General features: G+C 31.1%; 2 protein-coding genes across 2 annotated transcripts in view; one reads left to right on the top strand and one right to left on the bottom strand.

Annotated features, from left to right (window-relative positions):
* The window catches only part of LOC126880343 (RING-type E3 ubiquitin-protein ligase PPIL2), a 51,134-nt gene extending 46,813 nt beyond the window's left edge, over positions 1 to 4,321 (top strand). The window contains exon 7 of the mRNA XM_050644146.1: positions 3,152 to 4,321. Coding sequence (XP_050500103.1) covers positions 3,152 to 3,227 — 76 coding nt within the window. The 3' untranslated portion in view covers positions 3,228 to 4,321. The remainder of the gene's footprint in view (positions 1 to 3,151) is intronic.
* Positions 4,322 to 13,609: 9,288 nt separating this feature from the next.
* LOC114336239 (Golgi SNAP receptor complex member 1) overlaps positions 13,610 to 25,782 on the bottom strand; it is a 44,228-nt gene continuing 32,055 nt past the window's right edge. Inside the window, exon 4 of the mRNA XM_050644152.1 lies at positions 13,610 to 13,996. Coding sequence (XP_050500109.1) covers positions 13,759 to 13,996 — 238 coding nt within the window. The 3' untranslated portion in view covers positions 13,610 to 13,758. The remainder of the gene's footprint in view (positions 13,997 to 25,782) is intronic.

The raw sequence follows: 25,782 nt of genomic DNA, 5'->3' as shown, positions 1-25,782 counted from the left end.
TACGTACTGTACATGTAACAATGGTGTCTGATTTCTTGTCATCTTGTAAAGAAATAAATCAACCACAGAGTAGCGGAATGTTTATTTTAATAAGGTACAGGGGTGAAAAAAAGAGAAAATTTAGTGTGATTTTTAATTTCAAATATTTCATTCAAAGGAAACTTTTTGTTTATTCTAATGGACTTTCGGCCCTCAGTAATAATGTAATCTTTAATTCTGCGTTCAAATTGTTCAAAAATATTTATTAGTTTTCTCAGGATTCGAAAAAATTAATGCATTCAAATAGCGTTTGCATATATTTTGCCCTACTAATTTAAATGATGTCTAGTTTATAGGGTCTGTCGGTAATATAGGTACCTACTTTATTACTATGTTATGGACACCAAGTCTTTTGAACCTCCAGACAAATTGAAAGATCATAAACTATATACGTTCTTTTTATTTTTGTAAAAATTTTCTTGCTAACCCATTTCGTTGCCTGGATATTTAGAAACAGATATTTAGAACTAAAAAGGGGTAGTTCCCTGGATTGGCTGTATACCTTATAGTTAAAAAAACTGGAACATGAAGTAAAAACCACTTCTATGTAAAAGGTTTATTTACTAAAAATTTTTAGAATCCCAATGGATTCAATAAAATGAGTTCATCAGAACGTTTTCAAACCTATCGGTCCATCATCAGTGAATTTGAATACTTGCAAAATAGCCCCAGAACCAAACAATGGTTGTGATTATAAATAAATCTACATTATGTTGAAATAAATTTAAAATGGCTAAACGCCGATGTTCAGGGATTAAACCTCTGGGAACATGGTGAAACTCTACCCGAGGACCCAATCAACCATCTTCGGTCAACGATGACTACTAAGATATTTAGAAGTCCAAAATACGAAGTTTTCGACTGTAGGTATTAAGAATTTTTATAATTGATGGATTCGACCGTTACTTGATGGAAGTTCATTTTATCTAATAATAAAACACTGAAAACGTTTGTTTTCTATACTTCCACAAAATTTATTATAACTAAGTGACTACAGCTGTTTCGGCAGAGTGCCTTTCTCAAGTGATATAGTTTACAATGTGTTTGCCTTTTTAATTCTTCAACTGAAGAGGTTGAGGAGTGGGGAGCTGTTTGTCTCGAGTTGGTCATTCAGAATTATATCTGTATTTTTCAGTTTATTAATTTCCATAGATTCTAAAAAAGATAGCTTAAGGCCTTTATTTTGAATATGCAGAATTTGAAACTCTTCATTGAAGGAATGATTATGATCTAGAAGGTGAAGTGCGTATGTAGAAGTGTCTGTTTTTCTATTGTTGAATGCCCTTTTGTGTTCTGCTATCCGTTTGTCAAAAGTTCTGCCAGTTTGACCGATGTACGTTTTCGGACAGTCGCCACAAGTTAGTTTGTACATACCACTCTGTAGTTGCTTTCTCTTTCGGCTTTTATTGTTCTTAATATATTTGCTTAAGTTGTTGTTAGTTCTGAAAGCTGGTGTTATTCCTTTCTTTTGTATGTATCTGCAAATTCTGCATATTCAAAATAAAGGCCTTAAACTATCTTTTTTAGAATCTATGGAAATTAATAAACTGAAAAATACAGATATAATTCTGAATGACCAACTCGAGACAAACAGCTCCCCACTCCTCAACCTCTTCAGTTGAAGACTTAAAAAGGCAAACACATTGTAAACTATATCACTTGAGAAAGGCACTCTGCCGAAACAGCTGTAGTCACTTAGTTATAATAAATTTTGTGGAAGTATAGAAAACAAACGTTTTCAGTGTTTTATTATTAAAAGAATTTTTATAATTAATTTTTTTATAACCAAGCTAACAAATCTAAAACATATAGAATTGGGTAAAAATTAGTACTTAATTTAAAAACCCATTTATTTTGAAAAAGATCCATAACTTACAATAAAGAAGTGAACTTCGCAATTCGCAAGAGAAAAGCTGTTTTTATTGATACATATACTTCTTTTTTGCGTTTCTTTTTACGATTTAAATTAGCTGGAACTGTAATAAAAATCTTGTCAGAATTGTTTTTAGAGGTATTTACACACCAAAGAACAAAACACCACTTATTTGGTTTCATTTTTACTAATTAAATACGTAAAGAATTGCACACATTCAAATACACTTCGTAAATAAGTATACAAAACTAGTCGTCGATCAAATACGATACGACTGCTGACGTCACAGACCGTAGCCTCGCTGCAGGGTACCTCGTTGCACGGTACGTTGAAGTCTAGTTTCCAAGAAAATCAACATTATGAACTCATTTATCTTAAAAATATACATTTTTAAACAGTTTTATTATTGTTACGTTTTTATATACCTTATAATCTATTGAATTTAACTATATTTAAAAATTAGTGAACATCCCTATTTATTAAACAGTTATCGAACTTCAAATACAATCTGCACAGAGTGTTTCACGCAGACTACATATTAGACATCTCTAAAAATAATCTTATTTCTTCTTCTTCCTCTTTATATGCAATTCTGCTTGTTCATTGGCGGGTTAATGCCTCTATGGAAGGTTGTAACTCCAAATTTTGCGTGGTCGGCCGATACTTCTTCTACCGATTGGTGATTTATCTGTGTGACTTATCTGCTGTGTTAACCACATGGCTCTCCACCATTCTGCCTATGTGGTTATTCCATTCTTTTTACCATTTTCTACCTTTCCATTCCTTTTCGTTTCTACATTGTTACATTTTCTTATAATGTCTTCACTACTCTTTCGATCTCTCGGCATATTTTCTGTAATTCTTCTCTGTACTCTCATCTCTACTGTTTCCAGTGTCTTTATTTTGTGGCTGTGTCGTTCTTATTTCTGATGCATATGCCATTATTGGTCCTAGAATTGGTTTATAAATTCATCTCAGTGGTTCTGTAAGTTGTTCATCTATTCTGACGCCCATTTTGTTGTTTTGTTAGATGTGTTACGTTTTTATGATATTTTGGTAGTACCTAATTTTCTGACTGTTTTTATCTCCTTTAAGCTGGATGTACATTTTATAGATTTTCGAATGTTAGTTTTTTAAATGTTACTTTAATATTTTATAGTAGGTACCTAAATATAAGACATCGTTTTACTTTTGATTTATATTTCTATTAAATTTTAATCAAAAATATATTATTTTTAGGGCCGAATTAGAAAAGACAGAACCCAGTACGAAGAAGAAAAAAACTTGTAATACATTCAACTTTAATAATTGGTAACATTTTATTCGTCATATTTATACAGGGCGTTTGGTAAACAATGGGCCATTGCTTAACCTTAGATTCCTGAGGTTATAATAGGTCGATTTAAGCTAACGTAGAAAGTTGATAATAACCGAAATAGAGGGTGTCAAAGTTAAATTTTAATTTTATTTATTCTTGAATATTTCCTAACAGACATGAGATAATAACACGGAATTTGGTAAGCGGGGATTTTTTGGGATGAGAAATCTAAATTCACCACCAAAAATAATACGCTACCCAGAGGGCGCCACATACGCCTTTCAGAGCTTATTTAATAGGTTCAATTTTTTTAATTAGCCACTCTACATACTTTTTGAATCAAAACGTTTATTCTAATATTTTTATTTAAAAAAGGTATACTACATTTATCTCGCTAAACGCAACCGTTTTATAATATTGTAGTTACACCCGAAAAATAACTTAAAACCATAAAAATTTCCAAAAATGTATCGCAAATTTCTTCAAATGGAATTTGCGATGCAATGACATAAATATGAGAACAGCACAATTATTATGGTTTCAAGTTTATTTTTCGGGTGTAACTGTGTAACTACAATGATATGCAAAAATTTATGTTGCCTCGCAGATTGAAAATGCGTTTATCTCGAAAACGGTTGAGTTAGGAAGATAAATGTAGTATACCTTTTTTAAGTAAAAATATTAAGAGAATAAATGTTTTAATTCAAAAAGTGTGTAGAGTGGCTTATTAAAAAAATTGAACCTATTAAATAAGCTCTGAAAGGCGCATGTGGCGCCCTCTGGGTAGTGCATCATTTTTGGTGGCGAATTTAGATTTCTCATCCCAAAAACACTCGCTTACCAAAATTCATGTTATTATCCTATGCCTGTTAGAAAATAATATTCAAGAATAAATAAAATAAAAGTTTAACTTTGACACCCTGTATTTCAGTTATCAACTTTCTTACTAAGGTAAGTTAGCTTAAATCGACCTATTTTAACCTCAGGAATCTGAGGTTAAGCTATGGCCCATTCTTTACCAAACACCCTGTATAAGCAGATTTATTTTGTATATAGTATTTAAATAAATAAAAATGCGTATATAATATCAATCTCATTATTCTTAATTAGTTTTAATTACCTCAATTGGCACTGATACATAAAACCGATAATATAGATTATAGATGATCCCAAACCCCTTTTTCAGTGCGTCACAGATTATCGAATTCTCTCTAACGCATTACAGTTGGAAGTGACAGAAAAAACGTATCTCTGTGATTGTTATACATTGAACTTAGAAAATTGTGTATTCCTTCACGGGTATTTGCATATTAAAATGACTTATACTTATACAGTGGCGGCTCGTATCACTTTAAGTAGGTAGTGCTAGAATTCGGGCAGCTGCCTAAATTTTTAGTGACGGTTCACGATATTGTCAAAAAAGGTATAATAGGTACGGATACTTTTACATTATGTAGGTATATACCATTTCTGGGGTGTCAAGAAATTTAAACATTTAAAATGCATTCAGTGATTGATTTGACATCATGTCCGTAAGTAAAATCTCCAAAATCTCTCAACTTGTTGCCTTTTACACAAATATCGGAAAACTATAACTAACTGAAATTCACCAGCGACGCGACGTCTGTTGTTTCATCGGCAATCACTGCAACACAAAGATAATTTTCAATTTCTTTCCTTATTTCCTCGTGATAAACATCTAACATGCACTGAAGGAGTTCATTTTGTGTTGTTTTGAGGTAGGTACATACTTTTAAAAGATTTGGAACTATGAATATGAACCTTAGTCGTTGTCTAATTCGGCTAACATTGAACAGTTCCATAAAGATGCCTCTGTTTTCTGAATTTTCCTTTTCGTCGTGATTTCTCAAAACTAACTCGAAAGCTCCACAAAACCATATACTTAGATATAATTTTTAATTTGATTCAAAACATATCGATTCTTATCCACTTCTTGTTCATTGTGTTTAATTAGACTATCACGATAAACTGAATTTAACTGGGGTTTTATTAAAAATTAAAAATGTTTAAATTATTTAAAAATATAATAATTTATAATTAAAAATGTAATAATAATTATAAATACAAAAACGAGCGAGCGAGCGGGTAAAGAAACTCGAAAATATATGTACTACTCTGTACGAGAATCTGTTTGGATCTGCGATCCACTATTCACTATGATCATAGTAAAAAATATTAGATCTTCCTTGTCGAGCCAGGCACGAATAGTCTCATTTAAACGTGTATTAAAAGTGCAATATAGCTCTATCTCTGTCACGTACATAGAATGCCCGTAAAATCTTTCTCTTTTCAGGCGAGCCATCTTAAGATTTTGGCACGATCGAATCATCCCGTCCGCTGTGAGTGGCGAGGGTTGTATTACACTACACCGTTGCCAGATTTTATATTATTTATAAAGAGGAAAGAAATACGCACAAAAAAATGAACGGGCATTAAAACGGTTTAAAGATAAAAAAAAATGTTTCTGTATAAAAATAAGGTAGTGCCATGGCTCCATGGCACTACCTCACCGGCCGCCACTGTACTTGTATATGTATAATTGGTTGGCGATTACAATACTATTGGTTCCGATCAATGATACGAATAAAAATAATTTGACACAAAAGTAATCGATGGTGAAAGTATTGTCACAAGATCATATAGTACAATGACAATTATAATTTCACATATGACACATATAGTATAATGACAATTTTTGACATAACCTAATAGGTTAGTACAAATAGGGACATATTATAGTTTTTGACGTTCCGGTTATGTCTTTCTACCATGCCATCGATGATGCAGTGTCGTTCTGATCTTTCTATTCCCCAGCAAAACCTACTAGTTAATAAATTAACGAGACAAACAACACTCATTGATGTGGCGATTCCTAACAACAATAATCTACGTTCTAAATTTACTGAAAAGATCGCCAAGTACAGAGATCTGGAAATTCAAATACGGAGACAACGGAGAATGCAAAGTACCCAGACAATACTGATTATTATGTCTACTACTGAAGTCATTCCGAAGACCCTCCTCGAAAGCATAAAAAAGCTGGGTCTCAATGAACATCAAGACCATGCAGAAAGCTGTATTACTCGCGACGGCCAGAAGTGTACTAAAATTTTTGGGTGTTACACCTGCATACCAAGTCACCTAGGGCTCGATAACATGGAAAGAGTCCCACCAGAGCTCAATCCTTTTGATACCGTAGGTATCTGGGATGAGTCAATTTTCCCCTTAGAGGGAGTGTGAGCCGTATGGCTAAATCTGGAGAAGGACTTTACAGGAAAGATGTTCCCCGAAACGGAAGGTTTATTACTGGCCATTCAGGATCAGGTTATACCAACCAGAAATTACCTGAAATATATCATCAAAGACCCTCAGGTTCAAAACGACAGATGCCGATATGGATGTTAAGCCCAAGAAACCATCCAACATATTATCGTGGGCTGCCAGGCATTTGCTGCAACTGAATACAAGGAACGGCATGACTCAGTTGGAAAGATCCTTCATCAAGAGATAGCTATCAAACTGGGACTTCTCCAAGCGGACCATCTCGTATATTATCAATACGTCACTGAGAGTATGCTTGAGAATGACAACTATAAGCTATACTGGGACCGCACTGTGCTCACAGACCAAACAGTGGCACATAATAGACCAGATCTCGTATTAGTCAATAAATTAACGAGACAAACAACACTCATTGATGTGGCGATTCCTAACAGCAATAATCTACCTAAATTTACTGAAAAGATCGCCAAGTACAGAGATCTGGAAATTCAAATACGGAGACAATGGAGAATGCAAAGTACCCAGACAATACCGATTATTATTTCTACTACTGGAGTCATTCCGAAGACCACCCTCGAAAGCATAAAAAATCTGGGTCTCAATGAACATCTTTATAAGACCATGCAGAAAGCTGTACTACTCGCGACGGCCAGAAGTGTACGAAGATTTTTGGGAGATACACCTACATGACTCTAGCCTTAATGCCAATCTATTGGAAGCAACATAATCGCGGAACAGTATCTCTCTGAAATTACAGGTACATTAGTGTACTTACAAAATCAAAAAAGTATGACGAAAGACTAAACAATCGAAAGACTAAACAATCCTGGTTATTTCCCCATGCCGAAAAACAATGAAATGCAACAAGAGATGAAAAATTTGTTGATTCGTATAAATAAACAAGTAGCTGTGGAACCAGTGTAAGAGATAATGGAAGAAGATGGGCCAACTAATCCGGAGCCTGTGAATTTTAATTTGGAACAAGAACTTGAGATTGAATTGAAACGAGAAAAAGAAACCTTTTATAACCAAAAAAAAATTTGGTTCTCAAAAAGATTACGAAAAGATTTTGGAAAAGGAAATGGCCGTTTATGAGACCAAAGGAGTGGAAGGCGATCATTTGTCAATGGTCTATGACTATTTGATGATCTTAAAACCGACCAGCACAGAGGCCGGAAGGGCTTTCTCCGCAACCGGCTATATGTGCAGTTCTGTGCGAAGAAGGTTAGGCCAATGTTTTTAAGGTCTCACTTCCAAGAAACTTAATAATTTATGTTTAAAAATTTAGAATACAGACAAAAAACATTAAAATCGTGTTTTTATTGTGATTCCACATTTTGCTGGATCAGCGCTGGATCCAGGCCAATCTTGCAAAAATCCAGCTGGATTGAAAATGCTGCTGGATTGCAATCCCTAATACCAAGTCACCTAGGGCTCGATAACATGGAAAGAGTCGCACCAGAGCTCAATCCTTTTGACACCGTAGGTATATGGGATGAGTCAATTTTCCCCTTAGAGGGAGTGTGAGCCGTATGGCTAAATCTGGAAGGACTTTATTTAAGGGAAAAAAAATTTACAATCAGTTACAATAAAAAAAATGTTCCCCATCATGTCATGGCTTGGCGCAAGTCTAGCTCAAGGCTACTCAACTGAACCAAACCAGAACCCTAATACATTTCTATTTTTTTGTCACTTAAAAGATATGTTACACAAAGGCTAAGTTAATTTATACTGTTAAAAGAAAATTACGGATTGACAATTAATAAAATTAAATAAATATTTTATTTGGTCTACAAATTAGCTAATAAATTAAAAATTGATAATTTAGTTGATTTCTTAAGATTTAAGAACTGTTTACTTATTATGACATATTTAACAGGTATTTTTTATATTTTACTTTAAAGGTATTTATATTGAATTGGAGGAAATGATTAGGAATAGAATTTAAAATTTTAACAGTATTATATCTGCATTTCTTATTATATTTAATAAAAAGGTAGCAAAATGAAGAGTCCTTCGGTCATTCATTTTAAGCCAATTAACATCCTTATATAAATGTCATATATGATCAAATTTGCGAAATACATAAAGCCTAATACACGCATTCTGGACTTTCTGTATTAGTCCAAGTAATGAAGCTTAAAATAGGACAAAACCTCGCAATTTTTACAGAATCGATCGATTTGCTTGAAAATTTAAGAATAAGTAGTGGATAGTCCAAGGATCAAAACCTATATCATGCCAAAAGGCGCTTTTACCATGGGAGTGGTTGCCACCCCATCTCGGGGGTGGACATTTTTATTATATTTTGATCGCAAGAGTTGGTTAAAACATTCATTATAAGCAAGAAACGTTCTATACATTTTTTTGATAAAATTAATAGTTTTCGATTTATTCGCTATCGAAAGTGTTAGTTTTATATCGAAAAAATCAATGTTTTTAATCAATTTTCTGCTAATAACTCAAAAAGTTTTCGTTTCATCAAAACAACTTTAAAATGTACCTTTTGAAAAAATAAACAAAACCGTTTATTTTATTTTCTTTAAGACCAATAGTAATCGAGCTATACTTTATTATATGTTAGCTCTTCTTCGTCAAATGCTAAATATTGTAGTTTCAAAGTCAAAGAACCGAAAAACTATGCATTTTTGGAGGATAACTTGTTGAAACTAATTTAAAGTATTAAAAATATGTACCTCCAAAAATAAAAAAAATATCTAGCTAAAAAAATGCCGAAACAGGTCGACTTTTATATTGCAATTTTTTGGCATATATTTCATACTAGTGACGTCATCCATCTGAGCGTGATGACGTAATCGATAATTTTTTTAAACTTATCGATATTGGGAATAGGGGTCGTGTGGTAACTCATTTGAAAGGGTGTTCAATTCTCTATTCAGTAATATAAACATTAATATCATTATTTATCCAGGGTGACCAAAAAGATAATTTTTGAATTAAGTTAAGAAAAATAAGAATGTATGTATTATTTATGTAGGGTAGGTAATAAGTCTACTACTCACAGTCTTGTTAGATTTTATTTAATTAAAATATAGATGTAAAATTTGGGCGACCGGTTTCGGTGTTTAACATTTACACCATCATCAGGTCCTTAAGAAGCTAAAATAGTTTTAATTTGTATTAGTCAAAATAAGGTGTATATGACGATACAAATATACAAACAAACATACACCTATTTTAGAGCAGTACAAAGGACTTTGACAATATTAGCGGGTGTAATGCTAATTATTAATATCACGATAAGCATGTTATAATTTCGGTTTTAAATAAATATATAAATAAATAAAGTGTTTACCAGTTCCCATCTAATGTTAAGGTTACGAGTTGTTATTAAAATGTAGTGGACAAAGTTTTAGTGGGATAAGGTATAAATAAACAAAGAGTGGATACTTACATATCAGTATAGCATTAGCGAATTAGCCACCTCGCTAATGCTATACTTACTGATATGTAAGTATTCACTCTTTGTTTATTTATACCTTATCCCACTAAAACTTTGTCCACTACATTTTAATAGCAACTCATAACCTTAACATTAGATGGGAACTGGTAAACATTTTATTTATTTATATATTTATTTAAAACCTAAATTATAACATGCTTATCGTGATATTAATAATTAGCATTACTCCCGCTAATATTGTCAAAGTCCTTTGTACTGCTCTAATAGGTGTCTGTTTGTTTATATATTTGTATCGTCATATACACCTTATTTTGACTAATACAAATTAAAACTATTTTAGCTTCTTAAGGGCCTGATGATGGTATAAATGTTAAACACCGAAACCGGTCGCCCAAATTTTACATCTACATTTTAAATAAATAAAATTTAACAAGACTGTGAGTAGTAGATTTATTATCTACCCTACATAAATAATATGTGCTCACATCAGCAACCATTTCAATATTTAAGAATGTATGTAATTTATTTAAGTCAAAATACATTGTACTCCTGTCAGAAAATAGAAAAAATGTTGATTTCACAAATTAACATTATTTATTTTCGCTTAAATTAAATCACAAACAGCCTGCCACCTACCTCTTGGCAATTTGAACATTGAATTTAAGCGAAAAGCAATGTCTATTTGCCAAATAAACTTTTCAACAAAAACTTTTCGTTTATAAATTCGCAAAGTCTGTTCGTTTGTGCGTCGCCGCCCCTGCAATACTTTAGAGCCGATTTACCTGATTTTCATGTAGTTTTGCCTTCTCAATCCAAATCTGAAAATAGCTTTCGATATCTCTAACCATCTTCGAGATAATCGACCTCAAAGTAAAATATGTGACGTCATAATCCGTCTTCAAATATATATATTTTCTGCCGACACAGATAAACGTCAAAACTCAAATTGTTGCTAGTAGGCTAGTTTTAATCTGAATTTGTTAAGCAAAGCATAGGTTATTTACATTTGAGTTTGACACTTAGTCAATATGTCAAACTAAATTTTAAATTAGAGGTATTAATAAAATATAAATGACATTTGATAGTGATTTAATTACTATATAAAATAAATAAGATGTTTAAAAATACAATTTGAGTATACATATTTTGAAAGCAATAATTTATTAACAACTTTAAAAAGGTTTGTACGAGTATACGGCCTCCCCTTTAACGGGAGTAATTAATAATACACTCCTGGCCAAAAAAACCTGGACACCTTAAAAATGGGTCATTTTTGATGTCTGGAATCTCATAAACCCGTTGTCCGATTTTAGTGATTTTTTTAATATGTTATAGCCTTATTCTCTAAGAATATGGATGTAGTAATAGTGTTGTTGAACATGTAAATGTCATTCTATACCGGGTGTAACAATAATACTGTGTTTTTTCCTGAAAGTTCGTAACACCCTGTGGAATATTCTAGCATTTAAAAAATATTGAAATTAAAACTCAGTTGTAGCCCTAGCCCCTAGCCTCTCTTAACATTCTGCTTTTTGACTCATTCACTTATGTTGGATAATGAAAAAGTTAGGTACTTTGACAAGTAGCCACGTTCTTCATCAATACAGGGTGTTTCTAAATAAGTGCGACAAACTTAAAGGGGTAATTCTGCATGAAAAAATAATGACCGTTTAATTTATAAACATATGTCTGCAAATGCTTCGTTTCCGAGATACCGGGTGTTCAATTTTTTCTTACACACTGACGATTTATTTATTGCTCTAAAACCGGTTGAGATATGCAAGTGAAATTTGGTGGGTTTTAAGAGGCAGTCATTGCGCATTTTTTGACTACAATTATGTATTTTATATTCACCATTGGCATGCATACGGGTCATATTACCTGTATGCACGCCAATGGCGAATATAAAATTTTTAGTTGTATGTCAAAAAATGAGAAATAACTACCTCTTAAAACCTACCAAATTTCATTTGCACATCTCAACCGGTTTTAGAGCAGTAAATAAATCATCTGTTTGTAAGAAAAAATTCAACATCCCGTATCTTGGAAACGAAGCATTTGCAGACATATGTTTATAAAGCAAACTGTTATTATTTTTTCATGCAGAATTAACCCTTAAAGTTTGTCGCACTTATTTAGAAACACCCTGTATTGGGTATATAATTTTATATATATAATTTTAATTTCAATATTTTTTAAATGCTAGAATATTCCACAGGGTGTTACGAACTTTCAGGAAAAAACACAGTATTATTGTTACACCCGGTATACAATGACATTTACATGTTCAGCAACACTATTACTACATCCATATTCTTAGAGAATAAGGCTATAACATATTAAAAAAATCACTAAAATCGGGCAACAGGTTTATGAGATTCGAGACATCAAAAATGACCCATTTTTAAGGTGTCCAGGTTTTTTTGGCCAGGAGTGTAAATGGACTATTCCATTTCCATCTATTGTTGACGATTCAAAACGCTTTACTATAGTTCATCAGTAATTACACTTTTCGCCAAATTAAAGAAAAATATTGGTTACTTTATTAAGACAATAATTAAAAGCTTCATGTAACTTTATTTATAACCATATACGAGGTATGTCAAAAAATATGAATTTCGCTAAAGAGTAAAGTATCTTTATTTATTTCACAATATTGAACATTGTTATTATGAAATGTTGTTTGGAATAAAAATGATGTTCTGAGATATGTTCACCTTCCAATGGAAAGAAAATATTTGAAGATTTTTCTCAAATTATGGATATCAAAATCATTTTCATTAATAACTTTTTTATTTTTAATTTGTCGAAGAAAAGTGTTATTCTTCATAAAATGCTCTTCATGGTCTAAGATTTATGATGCAACTATCATATATAAAATTTTATTAATTTTATACGAGGTATATAAAAAATATGAATTACGATCAAAAGTAAAGTACCTTTATAGTTCACAACATTTAAAATAGAATGATATAATTGCACATTAAAACATAGTTTTTAATTCTAAACAACTTCATAATAGTAATTTTCCAAATTATGAATTTAAATACGCAAATAAACAAAGTTTTCGTTATGATAATGCTCGCATTTTCAGCATGTTTTTTTCTATTTTCTTACAGCAACAGAATGTATTTTGAGTTAAATAAATTACATACATTCTTCTTTTTGCGTCAATTAATTTAATTTAAAAAATTTTTTTGTCCACCCTGTATAAATAATGATATTAATGTTTATTTTACTGAATATAGAATTACGAACACCCTTTCAAATGAGCTACCACGGCCACTATTCCCATTTTAAAAAATCGATTACGTCATCACGTCCAGATGGATGACGTCAATAGTATGAAAAAATATAAATCTACCTTTTTCGGCATTTCATTAAAATCTAACTGCCAAATATCGAGGTGGACAAAAAATATTCCCAGAAACAAATATCGGGGGGTGACATATTACGCCAGAAGGTGTAAATGGTTATAGAAAACGAACGAAAATTATTACATTCGGCTACAAACTTTTTTTTAGAAACAGTTGGAAAAAATATTTTGACAATTTATCTAATTTTGTGCTGAATTAAAAGGAATGTAAGTATTTGAACCATTGGATGATTTTTTTTTCTTTTTGTCATTAATGGGTTAGTCAAAGTACCAATATTTGGTGCTATGTTTTATTACATTAAATATATAACAAATTTTTTAAAATATACATATTGTTCTCTAAATAAACGATTATTTTTGAGCCTATCACATACCAAAAATTACAAATGTTAAAAATAAAATATAAATTGATTTGAAGCTTAGTTTTAGCTGAAACTGTAAATTAACATTAAAATCGTACATAGAGATACTATCAATCCAATGATAATAGAGTCCCGTCGTTTCCTGATGTTTATTCTTTGGATTAAGCTATTTATTACTGGATATTTATTTGAAATGTCATTAAATCTAGTTTGAAGTCTCTTTAAAGTTTGTCTTTGGGATGTTAAATGTTCTCTGGTTTCCATTGCTATCGATATCTGGTCATTTACTAGGCGATCAGAGCTGCAAAAATAAAATATTCAATAATTAAACAATCTTTTTTTATTCAGAAATGAGATACTCTGCGTATACAAACATCAAATCTACTACGAGCCCTAACAACTATATGTTGGAACAAGCAGTTATTTTGCGAATAAATGCCAATTTACCGAAATTCTTTTATTTACATTTTTTTTAATGTAAATATGAAATTAGCAACATTTTTTATGATATATGGAATTATTTCTACGATTTAATTATATAGTTTATGTTGAATACTGTTCAATTAATTGTTTAATAATCGAAAACTGCTCACAACTAAATATTGGAACATTTTAAATTTTCCTGGCATTTTAGCGTGCCTGGCGAGAAACGAGTGAAGTTTTATAAGCTTGACGGAAAGAAGGCTTTGAAATCAAACATACGAGCATCTAGTTTGTTGTCAACAATAATTATAACGCGTCATTTGAGTTTGAATAAATTAGCAACTGTCAGTTTTATTATCAGTAAAATACAATAATGGCACGCGGAAAATCTACTGATCCAAAAGTGCGAGAAATTATTATCCATCAGTACCACAAGGGGAAAACAATGCGTTTAATTTCCAGTGAACTAACGGTAGCAACAACTACTGTGTTTAATATAATTAAGATATATGGTGAAACTGCCAGTATTGATGTTCGCGGCAAAAGCTCAGGCCGTCCAAAAGCTGTTTCTCAAAGGAGTGTCAGACATTTAATCAGAATATGTAAGTCGGGAAGAAGAAATGCACTACGAGAAGTAACTGCTAGATGGAATAGAGAAACTGGGATGAATGTTTCCAGAGAATGCTGTCGCAAATATATCCACAAAAGCGGTCTTAGTTTTTATAAGGTATGTTTGATACGTTCTTATTTGCGATATAAATTTTCTATTTTTTTATTTATTTGAATAGGCCAAAGAAAAACCTTTGTTGACGGAAGCTCAGAAAAGAAATCGTTATATTTGGGCTAAATCTAAACTTTCGTGGACCAAACTTGACTGGGACAAAGTTATCTATAGCGACGAAAGCAATTTTGATTTCTGTGTGGGAGATTACCGAAAGCGTGTGATTAGGGAAAAGACAGAAGCATCCCATAAATATTGTCTCAAAAGGACTGTAAAGTTTCCACAGGGTATCATGGTGTGGGGCTGTATGTTGGTCAAAGGGGTGGGAACTTTACATTTTATTGAAGGCATAGTAAACGCAGCCAAATATCAAGATATTCTTGAACATTCGTTTTTACCAAGTGCGGCAGCGTTATATCCATCCGGAGATTTTATCTTTCAACAGGACGGAGCCTTATGCCATACGGCTAAATCTACCAAAAAATGGATGGGAGAACATGACATTAAAGTTTTGTCACATCCTTCTAGTAGCCCGGATCTTAATCCAATAGGGACACTTTGGCACAAAATGAAACAACGCCTAAGAAATAACCCTCAGCGTACTTTGTCACAACTACGTACTAAATTGCAAGAAATATGGGATAGTTTCACTCCTGAGTTCTGTGAAGCCCTAGTTGATACAATGTCTAATAGAGTTCAGGCTATTATTCAAGATAAGGGCGACGCGCGACGTTACGCCTTATTAATTTTTATTTTAATTTGTTAAAAACCGATTGTTCCAATATTTAGTTGTCAACATTTTTTGATTATCTAACAATTAATTAAATAGTAACCAACATAAAATATATAATTAAATTGTAAAAATAATTCTACACACAAAAAAAGTTGTTAATTGCATATCGACAATTATTAAAAAAAATTAAATAAAAGAACTTCGGTAAATTGGCATTTTAGTTGTAAAATAACTGCTTGTTCCAACATATAGTTGTTAGGGCTCGTATACCCTCTTCCACGAACATACGCCTGTTTTGGATTACTTCGACAACGAATATTTTACTGCGCAAAATAAGAAGAACGAAAGTACATTGCAAATTACATTGTTGTTTATTGGAATAATTATTAGCGCCATTTACTTTCGTACTTCTTATGTTGCACAGTAAAATATTCGTTGTCGAAATAATCCAAAACAGGCGTAAGTTCGTGGAATGGCCCATATGTATGTTTATATTAATATTGTACTTAAATATACAATAGTCTAACATAAATCATAAATGTCATTCTATTGTGGCTTAGCAACAAGAGTTAATCAAAAATAAAGCTACAGAGTTCATGTGATGTACGGACGTGACTATGAAAAACTGAAGATATCGGGTGTCTTTTAAGATTAGGTAGATATCTACTAGAATAGTGAGACCAATAACGATTTAGGTGGCAGTAGACTGACATAACAGAGTTAATCAAATTACCATGATAATAAATCTCTTAGAATTTCAAAGCTGTTGTTGCAAAATCTAATATATAGTCCGTCCGCTATAACTTTTCCCATACGGTACGATTCATTTTCAATCAAATTAAATCAAAACAGAAAGTGAAACGTACGCCGATGTGTGTAGTATATAGTATACAAAATGTATACACATCGACGTTCGTTTCAATTTATGTTTTGACTTAATTTGATTGAAAATTAATCGTACCGATTGTTTGCACAGTTTGATCGTAGTGCTGCTCAGCGGCGGCTCGTGGCCTAAAAAAGTGGTGAAGATTAAGGAAAGCCTGCCGGACCCAAAAGAAATTTCGGTATAATTATACCCATGTCGCGCCCAAATCTCATTAAAAATTCTTTAAAAAAAGTTTAGAGTTTAGGGCCCTAACAACTTGAAAACTTTTTTTATGGCACTTATATTAGAGACGAGGCTGAAGAGATACTTAAGCAAAAAAGCAGTATGTATTAGATAGATTAATAAAACTGACTTAATTAGTTTTTATAAATCAAGTCGATCCTTCGATCGTTTAGGTAAGCAAATTTATCAATGATATCCTCATTAGTCCAGGGTAATAAGGATTTTCTCGGGACACTCAAAGATCCAGGTAGCTGACTACTTTTTTAGTTATTGTAGACCTATAGGAAGAAAACCTACCTGTTTCCTGCCTAGAGTTCGCGTCCGTTTTTTAATTATTAACAATTTAGTGCAAAAATCGCGATTTTTTCGATTTTTTGCACTCCATTCAAAAACTAAATAGCTGACATAAAATTACAAATTCAGTTTTTTAGAACATTGAAAAACCTTCAAAATGCCGATTTTTGAAATTTAAAAAGTTAATTTGTTGCTACACAAACTGCAAAATAAGTGAAAATCGTTATTTGTTAATAACTTTTACTAAAACTACCTTAGAACTTTAGTATTTCACCCAAAGTTGGATATTGGGGTACTTAACAAAACCTCAAAATTTGAGACTGATCCATTAATTAGTTAAAGAGTTATTCTATTTGTTTATCCCAGAGACCTTTATTTTGCAATAAGATAAGACAGAAAATAATGAAGATAGAGCAATTCTGAGTATGCCAAATGAAAGTAGAAGAGTGATAGGAGCAAAATGTATTAAAAAAAGATAAAAAAAATGCCAATACAGAAGTAAAAACTTCGAGATGTATTCTGGTATAAAATCGTTTTTTATACCAGATTTTACTACCATAAACGATTTTATACCAGAATACATCTCGAAGTTTTTACTTCTGTATTGGTTTTTTAAACTATGGTATACAGCCAACTATTGGGATTTTCCCATTAATTTTTTTTTATAAAAAAAATGATTAACATAGTCAAAAATCCCAATGCCAAATTTTTAAAATTTTGTAGTTTATAAACATTTAGAATAACTTTAAAAATGTTGTTCGTAGAAACAATCTTTTTATATATTCGAAAAAATAGTATTTTAACACGAATTTTCAAATAAAAAAATTTAGCCTGGGCTAAATGTTTTTTTAATTCACAGCTAATTTGTTTATAATAATTAAGGAATCTCATTAATGTCATTTTAAAGAAGGCGATTTGTATTTTTTCTTAAAAAATTTGCACAAACATTATACCTTCAAAGCACCCTCTACGATTTTTCAAAAATGTAGTGCAAACGATTACTAGGGGGAACCTACAAATCCAGCGAGTTAAAATACCGAAAAAGCAATTTCAAACGAATATAATTTGCTGTATCTCCGGATCAACTCAATGGATTTTGATCTTTCTTTTTTTAATTGGTATGTAATTTTTACGTACATTACAAATACGCAATTTGTTTATAAATTTATTAATTAATAAACAGTCTAATTTGTTTAAACCATTCTTGAAAAAATATTTTTTTTACAAAAATCTATTTTTTTAATCATAGTATCATTAATGATCACAGAAAAAGTTAAAGTACAATTTAATAAATAAATGATTTTTATTAGATAATTATTTATTGAAGATAATTTATTTATTAAAGTATACTTTAATTTTTTCTATGATTAATAGGGATAGTATGATTAAAATCATGGATTTTTGGGAAAAAATTATTTTTTCAAAAATTGTTTAAACAAGTTAAAACTGTTTATTAATTAATAAATGTCTAGACAAATTACATATTTGGAATGTACAGAAAAATTACATACAGATTTAAAAAAGAATGTGTGTGTACTTTGTACGCACGTAAGAAGTTATACTTCTATTATATAATTTTAACGAAGTAATTGTATTCTATTTAAATATTAAACTAACTTTCTTATCTACCACTTCCAAAAAATTTTTATTAAAACAACTAAAAAAAAAAATGAATCGTACAGGATTGGAACCCGGAACGTTTCGAACTCTGACCGAACGCTCAACAACTAGACCACCGAGGTCATGTGAATGACACGTACGTTTCGGATATAATTATGAGTGCAGCTGATCTCACTACTAGCAACTTTGTTAAATTTCGAAACAGTAATTTCACTTTTATTTAATAATGGTACGGTAAACAATCCTCATTTTTTAATATGTTATTCCTTACAAAAATACCTTTAATTTAAGCACAAATAATTAAAAATCGTAAATTTGGGTCAAAAGTTATTAACTTTTTAAGAATTCCCATAAGAGCCCATGTTAAAACTTAACTTTGACTCTTAATAGTAATTAAACGGCACGGTAAAACATTTTTTAAAAAATCAAGTCTTAGTTTTTTGAAGTAAACTATAACATACTAAAATTTCATGCAAATCCTTAATTCTTTGCCGAAGGTGTAGAACGTCATTAAACTTGTGATATTTTGAAAATTGATCAAATTATTTTAATTTTGAATTGAAATGATTTAAGTGCACTTTACATCAACAATAAATTGAACAAGAAATTGACAAAGTTATTCAAGGCCAAATTTGACGAGTACAAAATGTATGGTTTGTAAAAAAAATGAAGGAATTTGATGAAATAGAACAATTGGATATGTTTTATTTTGTCAAATTTCTTTATTTTCTTTTTATTCACGGCAAAATTGGATGTAGAATTGTGTTTTGTATAAGCCAAATTTGACCTTGAATAACTTGTTGTCAATTTCTTATTCAATTATTGTTGATGTAAAGTGGACTTTAGAATTGAAAAAACATACAACAAAACATATAGTAAGAAAACAATATATTAGGTGAATATTGATGGTAATCAAATTATATAAATAAAAGTATTACATTATTACATACTATGTATTTTGGCAGATCAAACAGGTAGGTTTATACCCATGATACATTAACAATTATTACGTACCTGTTGCTTTTAAAAACTATTTAAAAGTCACTACAATATTATAAACTGTTTTGTTTCTGTCCTCACAACAATAAAACTAATATATTATACATTTGTTTACCTTTACCTTTTCCTCCAAACCACAGCTGTCCTACAGCTGCCATATTGGATAATTTTTGACATGTCATTTGAACATCCAATTAGAACAAAGTTATAATGCGCGTATGCGCCTGGGTGATGCGTATGCGCCTAGTTTTAACATATAAAAATTCACCCTCATCGCGCGTAAAGAAGTATAACTTCAAAAAGAACGATCAAAATATATTCAGTAGATCCCGAGATATAGAAAATGATAGTAGTTTTAAGTTGCTTTTTTTAGTTTTTGAACTCGTGCATTTGTCGGCTCCCAGCTCTCCCTTCACTTACCACGACTAGTCACCAATTACACTACATTTTTAAAAATTCGTGTAAAATACCAGCTTTTCTAATATGTAAAATGACTTTTTCTACAGACAATATTTTTAAAGTTATTATAAATGTTTTTAAACTACAAAATTTCACAAATTTGGCATTATAATTTTTGACTATATTAGATAATCTTTTTATCGTTTTTTAGTACATTTTGATAGTATCAGTTTTCTACTTTCATTTGGCATACTCAGAATTGCCCTATCTTCATTATTTTCTGTCTTATGTTATTGCAAAATAAAGGTCTCTGGGATAAACAATTAGAATATCTCTTAAACTAATTAATGGATCGGTCTCCAATTTTGAGGGTTTGTTAAGTACCCCAATACCCAACTTTGGGTGAAACACTAAAGTTCTAAGGTAGTTTTAGTAAAAGTTATTAACAAATAACGATTTTCACTTATTTTGCAGTTTGCGTAGCAACAAATTAACTTTTTAACTTTCAAAAATCGGCATTTTGAAGGTTTTTTTAATGTTCTAAAAAAATTAAATTTTGTAATTTTATGTCAACTATTTAGCTTTTGAATGGAGTGCAAAAAATCGAAAAAATCGCGATTTTTGCACTAAATTGTTAATAATTAAAAAACGGACGCGAACTCTTGGCAGGAAACAGGTAGGTTTTCATCCTATAGGTATACAATAACTAAAAAAGTAGTCAGCTATCTGGATCTTTGAGTGTCCCGAACATGGTCTATTTCTAGCTTATTACCCTGGTCTACATAGAAAGGATGTTTCTGCACAAGTTCATTCAATAGTTCTCTATGAGTGCGATAACAGTCAAACTGGATAGATAGTCTTTCTTGTAAAAGTTTTTAAGCACGAAAAACTTCTACGGATACGCTTGTCGATGGAATTGTCAGGATTAAACAAAACAAATTATAGGCTTGTAACAGGGTCTTTAATTGATTGTAATTTTATAACCAATTCTTGCAAATTCACATTTTAAAGGAGGTAGAGCTCACTTCTAAGTCTGAATTTTAGTAAATTTTTTGCCATAAAACTCAAAATATATTTTTGAAAAGCGTGAATGAACAAACTTTGTTGTATCTGCTAAGCTTACGAATTTTAATTTATCACAATCCTGAAAACGTACATCCATTTCCATTAAAATATGATCATATATTTTAAAAAAATATAATGCGCTGTATTGTATAGTAATTGCATTCTTGCTCATATCATCATCACACCTACATCTTTTCGAAGTATTAATGACGGTCATACTGCTTGCTTTGTCAAAAATAGAATTAAAAAATGCTTCGCTTCTTTTGATGAGTCCTTTTTACAGTAAAACCTCCGTTAACCGAAATAACAGGGAACTTGCACTAAAAAATTTGTTTTGCATAAAATTGTTAATTTATGTTTTAAAATGTTATATTCAAAATATTACGTCTTAACAATGAATAATGTACGTACAACATCTGATCAAAGTTCCGCGCCTAAAATTTCCGTTTCAAACAACTTCAAAAGCGAGAGCTGGGGTCTGACGTCATAGGCCACTCGTATCGTTTGCCCGTTCGGTGGGCTATTGCATTTAATGCAGTTTGCCCATAGATAAATAATACATATAGTTAATAGCTATTTGTATAACAAGGGAGGAAAGTGCTACTTTTCCTCCCGAGAATGAAGTTTACTGCCCGACGCGTAGCGGAGGGCAGTAATCATTCAAGGGAGGAAAAGGCACTTTACTTCCATGTTATACATATTGTTTTTCCACCTTCCTCAAAAAACAAGCCATTTTTTCATTTTTACTTAATTTATTTATGTAACTAACCAACAAAATTTATTAAAACTAAAACTAACAAGTAGGTACAATATAACTGTCAACTGTCAAATATAAGTCAAATTATTAATGTAAACATTGTTAAATCAAAATAACAATTTACTGTTTTTACCATTCTGCAAAATACAGGGTGTTTTATAAATAAACGTTAAAATGTATAGATACTTACGTAATAGAAAATAGATATTGTACAGGGCGTCAATAAGTTATATTTTATGAATAAAATACAATGACGTCACTTTTACTTTTCCTACCTAGGGAGGAAAAGTACAACTTTGCTCCCTACAATCAGGTCCGGAAAAGTATACTTTCGGTAGAGGTAGGTGGAAAAATATCTTGTTTTACTCTGTGGCAAAAATGATTTTTTCTGTGACAGGCAAAATATTAACATTTTATCTCTGTTGACATGTATCAAAAAGTTCTTTTTTATGAATTACTTTTGTCGTTTCTTGTGTTGAAGAACAAAGAAGAAACAAGTAACTTAAAAATAAACAAAACTTTTATTAATAAAAGTAAGAGTAACTAAAAAGTATTGGTGCTACTATAGTATGCGGTCTACAGTCGGGTTTCTACTATAGCTTGCGGTCTACCGAGGGATGCGGTGTAAGTATAAGCTGAGATGATAAAGATAATAACTTGTAAAATTACAATAATGATTCTTCTTATTTATGCGTATTATTAACTTTGTAAAAAAGGATTTTATTGGCTATGTACACGTTCTATCGGTACGTCTGCTAATCACCATAATCTTTTCTCAGAAGGCTTTGAACACAATAATGAAAGGCTCCAGTAGGTACTAATAAATATTACAATAAAATATAATCTTTATTATAATGCAAATTACACCGTACTCTTTTCCAGGATATACGAAATCCTTCGATTAGAGGTAGGTAGATCAAACCCACGGGGTAAACCGTATACTATAATATAATGGTACCAGACTATTGTTATAAACGGTTTAAACATGCTTATTAATAACTCTTACTTATTTGCCTTGACACCTCGCATTTCTCCAATAGAATAGCTTTCACTACTTTTTATAAAAGTTGCCACCATGAAGACATCAACGGTAGGTAAGTTGTCAGACTTACCCTCGTCCGTCATATTATGCTTTTTAAACTCTTTACAAAGTAGCACTCAACTTTATCAATTTCAGTTTGTTCCCTATTGGGGGGAGGCCGTTTCGGATAACAAGAATTTCGGTTAAAAATATCATTGCTTTTTGTATTTTTCTTGTATCAAATTACATAGTACCTATTATTGGTCAAAGTTGGTATTAAAAAATACTATGAGATGATTTCGTACTGTGTTGTATATTTAATTGCGTTCTTTACTTATATGAAAGCAATGTTGAGGATGTTGACAAATTAACATCGAATTGTTTCCGTTTTGCGATAAAAATTTACTTTTTATTGACGAAATCAGCCGTTTCGGTTAAAGGAGGTTTTACTGTATTTAGTTTAAATAAAAATTAATATTTAGGATCTTTTTTTTTTGAAGAACATCACATAAAATATCTGTTATAATATGAAACATGTCGCTAAAAATGTAAACTGAAGGTACTAGTACACTTTAGAAGACCAAAAATAAGCATTTTTTCAAGATTTTTTTCCTCAGAAACTTTATTAAAAATGAACGTAAAACTTTTTACATATTAATATCTAACTCTTAGAGAATACAAAAAATATATCTTTTTTTATTTATGCACGTACAATAATATTGTAGAGAGCGCCAAAGTCGAGGCCTCGAAAAAAAGTAGTTCCGATGGCGGACAGTTAATCTCAGGATTGGGATCTCTGAAACAAAAAAGCATTTGAAAAGGGAAGGTTTCTTACGTGACAATTTACCACCGTTAGTGAAAAATTCCGCAAAACAAAGATTTTACGGACATTTGAAAAATATTTATGAAAAAATCGCCCGTTTTCTTTCAGTTTTTCATGGTTCAAAAATATTGATTTTTTATTTTTTGGTCAAATTGTGGTAAATTGTCACGTAAGAAACCTTTCTTCTTTAAATGCAGTACAATTTTTTTGTTTCAGATATCCCAATCCTGAGATTAACTGTCCGCCATCATTTTTCGAAGCCACGACTTTTGCGCCCTATATAATATTAATGTACGTGCATAAATGAAAAAAGGTATATTTTTTGTACTCTCTCAAAGTTAGATATTAATATGTAAAAATAATATTTAATTTTAATATTTTAATATTTAATAATATTTAATAAAGGTTCTGAGAAAAAAATGATTATTTTTGGTCTTTTAAAGTGTACTAGTACCTTAACTGAATCAGTTTGGTTATCGTAAAGAGTATAAACTATGCTTCTTGTTAGAAATAATAAAACTAAACTATTTCCCTCTTCTTTCATGTCCAAAATGGTCGGCCATTGGTTTTAGAGCGAAACGGTGGTGTAGTGTGTTGTAAAAAGTGGAAGTACAGTTAGTATGGAAGAAATAAGTCGCAAGTACTTAAAATATAAACAAACTGGTCATTACGGCTTATTTTTCAAAGAATATACCGCACTACGACGAATCGATTTTAGGGTTAGATTCACATTAAAACCGAGTGGCATTATTGACAGCCGGATTAAACCTATACGGTTTTAATTCCAAGGCAACATTGCTTTTATGTAGGATATATTATGCTCTTGGAAAGGTATAAAATAAAACCATTTGATCTTAACAATTCTCTGTCGATGGACTAAATAGTTTTATTTGGTTTTCGGCCATATTGTTTTCTGGAGATGCTGAAAGCCATGATAGATTACAATATACAGCTTACATAAAAATTATAAATAAGCGACTTAAAGAGATAAAATCGATTTATTTTAACATTAAAACATTAAAATTGTACATAAAATTATTTTTCTTTCAAATTAATATTTTTCGGATTTAAATTGTTTTATTATTATTTTTTAATCGCCAAAAGTCAGAAATTTTAGGGCACGTGAGTTATTTAGACCTATTTTTGTTAACATTATCAATAAAGTTGGGTGCCCAAGTGTTTTTCTACCTTGACAGTCCGAAATAACCAAGTAATTTTTATTATTTTATGGTTACAAATACGTATCTACCTATCGTAACACATGTAAAAATTGGTTGGCCTATATGGAGTATATGGGTTTAAGGAATCATTTAATATGGTAAATTGTCTTTAAACGTCTCCATTTAAGAAACCTTTTTAAGTTTGCTATAAAATTGCCTGCCTTAAAGTGTCTTTTAACATGGTTTTAAAAGCACCTTCACAGCAGCTTTAAAACCAGTTGCTTAAGAAAACAAAATTTTAAGGTTTTTATTTTTGGTTTTATTGACCTCTTTCAGTGTGGGTCCTTTTAGGCTGAAAACGGTTTTATTGCAATTTTAATTTTAGTTTTATTCTACAGTTTTAAAGCATCCTTAAAAGACTTAATAAACCCGTTCGGTGCTACTTGGATAGTTCTAAATGTGTTTCGAAGTTTCACCTATCATCAGGATCACTTGTGGTAGCTCGAACTGAAATGAAATGTTCTTCTATCTTTTTACAAATCCACAAGGAAAAAGGAAAATATTTGGGTAAAAACTCTTTAAAACTATACGGTCATGGAAACTAACTAGAATTGTTATAGGTAACATGGATGTTTAAATATTACATGATTGGGCCCCTGGCACCATTTGATCCTCACTTGAGTTGAAAACGTTCAGAGGTTCTGAATACTTCCTCTCTTGAACGGTCGTTAACAACTTGCCTCCTTGAAACGGTTCAAAAGAACGCAATTATTTTGCCTTATGCAGAAACCAAAAATTGTAAATGTATCGTAACATATTTTTGTCCCATCCTGTAGACATAAAAATATCGCTCCATATGCCAAGCGAATGTAAATTTATTTCTGTTAAAAAAAAAGTGAGAATATGAAGTTTATCCGTCTTGTTAAAGAAAGACGTTATTATATTTTACGGTCATAGGTATCTA

This window comes from Diabrotica virgifera, chromosome 2, assembly GCF_917563875.1.
Source record: "Diabrotica virgifera virgifera chromosome 2, PGI_DIABVI_V3a".
Classification (NCBI taxonomy): Eukaryota; Metazoa; Arthropoda; class Insecta; order Coleoptera; family Chrysomelidae; genus Diabrotica; species Diabrotica virgifera.
This window is presented reverse-complemented; position numbering and strand designations above follow the sequence as displayed.